Below are 2799 nucleotides of genomic sequence, written 5' to 3' on the forward strand. Positions count from 1 at the left end.
GTGTGGAATAAGGGACAAGTATGTGGAATGAGAGTTGAGGGTGTATGTGTACAATGGTTGAGTGAAGGATATAATTGATACATTTAATATTTAGTGTGTGAATTGAGAAAATTAATTAATAATTAAATTACAAAGTGTGTGCACTAATAAATAATGTGGATTGAGATAATTAGGTATGTGGAAATAGAATATCTCACTTATTGGTCACACACTACACCTAATAAAGATTCCTTAATTAATCATTTAAAATGTGGGACCAAATGATACATAAATTCTCAAAATAAAACTCTCTAATAAATTTCCCTACTTTTAAATCTCTTTTACATATAAATTTATATTTTATGATATATATTATCAAATTATTTATTACTAAATAATATTTTTAATATATATATATATATATATATGTATAATAAATTCAAAACGATATCCGTAATAATAAAATACTATACTAATACTAATGAAAAAAAAAACGATATCTATTCCAATATAGTAAAGGTGTTTGGTATAACTTATTGTAAATTAAAAGTTGATAATCAGAAAGTAAAAATCAGAAGCACCCCTTCCCTGAGAAATTCCATTTCCACACACTAAATTATCTATGTGCACATCTTTTCTAAATCCACACATTTAGTAATTTGATTTTTACTTCTTTATCTCAGTCCACACACTTCAGATTCCAAATATACCATCACCTTCTCTGTGCATATCCTCTCTTATGATAGTTAATTTTCTGAATAGGTGTGATATTTCATATACGATATTATAAATGAGTATAAACTAATGTGAAATGTCAAGTGAAAACGAGTTCGGATCCTCTTGCCGCATTTTCATCACAGTAATCTCTTTGATTTAAGCATTGCATCATTTTTTATTTTTATTTTTTTGCTACGTCTCGATAGTGATTCAACAACAGCGAGTTATAATATAGAGCAACCATGGGGACAAGCTTGTAGGGATATTGCATGAAACAAGTTCTAAAGAACTTGTAATGTCGTGCCATGGATTTAGATCCTCAAAGGTTGATAATTGTAATTGGAGTTCTGATTTGATTTAGTAGATAATATGAATAGCAACTGTTGGTGGTGTTGGTTTTTTTTTTTTTGGATGATTGTCCTTTGTTATGATTTTCAAGATTGCATTCCGCTGGTAATTCTTGCTGCTGTTCAAGGGAAAGCAGGAATTAGTGCCTTCCGCTTTGACTTTGCTGGCAATGGATAAGTTGTTGAGAGTGAAATCCAGTAGAATTATGGAGAAATTGTGAGATGAGTGGATGAAATAGTAATTTTATTAAATGATAAAATTGTGATTTTGAAAGAATTTATTAAGTGTATGAAGTAAGAAAATTTGGTGTGTGGAAATAGAATTTACCTCTTTCTCAGTTTCTAAATAATTAAATTTTCTCAACTTATTTAATTTATTTTTACCCAAAAACTATATAAAAATTATATCAAAGAGTCTCACACAAATTTTCAAATTAAAATAATACTCACCCCTATTATCATCGACCCCAAACATTATTAACCCCAAACATTATTAATAACTTTGATTAAATGAAAGGCAACATCCGTGTGCACCGCACTTGCCCATCCATCTTACTAGCAGAGAGAAATGTCGAGAAAACTCAAGAATTGAGAGAGAGAGAGAGAGAGAGAGAGATGTTGAGAAGAAAGCCCAGCAAAATCGAAGTCAAAGTTGAAGACAAAGAAGAAATCGAAGAAGGCCGCAGGCGCTCCACCGCCGCATCCGCCACCGGTACCGGCGCGGCCACTCTCCTCCAACACTTTGACCGGTCCTCGAAAGACCCCTCTTCCAAATCCCACCGAATCGGCCTCTCCTCCTAACCCTAGCAAATTTTGAAATCAATGGAGGTGGAAGTGAAGCTTCGTCTGGCCGACTCCGCCGCCCACCAGAATCTCGTCTCTGTCCTCTCACCCTTCCACCGCCAGACCCACCACCAATACAACACCTTCTTCGACGGCGCCGCTTACGAGCTCTCTTCTCGCGGAGCCGTCCTCCGCCTCCGCTTCTACGACCATGATGCCAGGTGCGTCGTCTGTCTCAAAGCCAAATCTGTGCTGGTCGACGGCGTGAGCCGTGTCGAGGGTGAAGAGGAGGAGATGGACCCCCTGCTCGGCCGCGACTGCGTGACGGACCCCTCCAAGCTTGCTTCGGTGGATTCGAGGATTATGAAGAGGGTGAGAGATGAGTTTGGGGTTGTTGGTGGAGGAGGAGGAGGAGGGTTTGTGTGTTTGGGTGGGTTTAGGAATGTTAGGGGAGTTTATGACTGGAATGGATTGAAATTGGAGGTGGATCAAACACTGTATGATTTTGGTACTTGTTATGAGATCGAATGCGAGAGTGCAGACCCCGACAAGGGCAAAAATTTGATTGAGGAGTTTCTCAAGGATAATGGGATTCATTATTCTTACTCAGAGGCTTCAAAGTTTGCAATTTTCCGATCCGGGAAGTTGCCACAGTAAGTCAATTCTAAGGCTTTTTTTTTTTTTTTTTTAATGTTTGTTATTGTTTGAATAAGAGCTTTATCACAATTTATCATCATTGGATGCATTTATGGGTATTTTGGGTTCTCTCTCTTGTATGTTAGTTGGAATTTGTGGGATTGGTTCTGTCTACATAAAGGTATGGAAAGTTCAGCTATTTAGGCCCTTCTTAACATTAGATAGCAACATCCTGAATAACACATTTCAATTTGCAAACAATATAATGGATCTTTTGGATTATGTTTGTGTATTCACTTGTCTGAATAAAAGCTTTAGATCTGCCAGATTGGCGATA

At 36.7% G+C, this 2799-nt stretch overlaps 1 protein-coding gene across 1 annotated transcript; it reads left to right on the forward strand.

The window, feature by feature from the left end:
- Positions 1-1556: 1556 nt before the first annotated feature.
- Positions 1557-2799, forward strand: LOC114297790 (triphosphate tunnel metalloenzyme 3). Its single transcript, XM_028242278.2, has one exon. It carries the CDS (start codon positions 1866-1868, stop codon positions 2481-2483), a length of 618 nt encoding a protein of 205 aa, XP_028098079.2. The 5' UTR covers positions 1557-1865; the 3' UTR covers positions 2484-2799.

This window comes from Camellia sinensis, chromosome 5 (assembly GCF_055761805.1).
Source record: "Camellia sinensis isolate YWXY chromosome 5, ASM5576180v1, whole genome shotgun sequence".
Taxonomy (NCBI): domain Eukaryota; kingdom Viridiplantae; phylum Streptophyta; class Magnoliopsida; order Ericales; family Theaceae; genus Camellia; species Camellia sinensis.

Bases quoted from the DNA above. Each gene is read 5' to 3' on its own strand.
- LOC114297790 (XM_028242278.2), top strand. From the start codon at position 1,866: ATGGAGGTGGAAGTGAAGCTTCGTCTGGCCGACTCCGCCGCCCACCAG.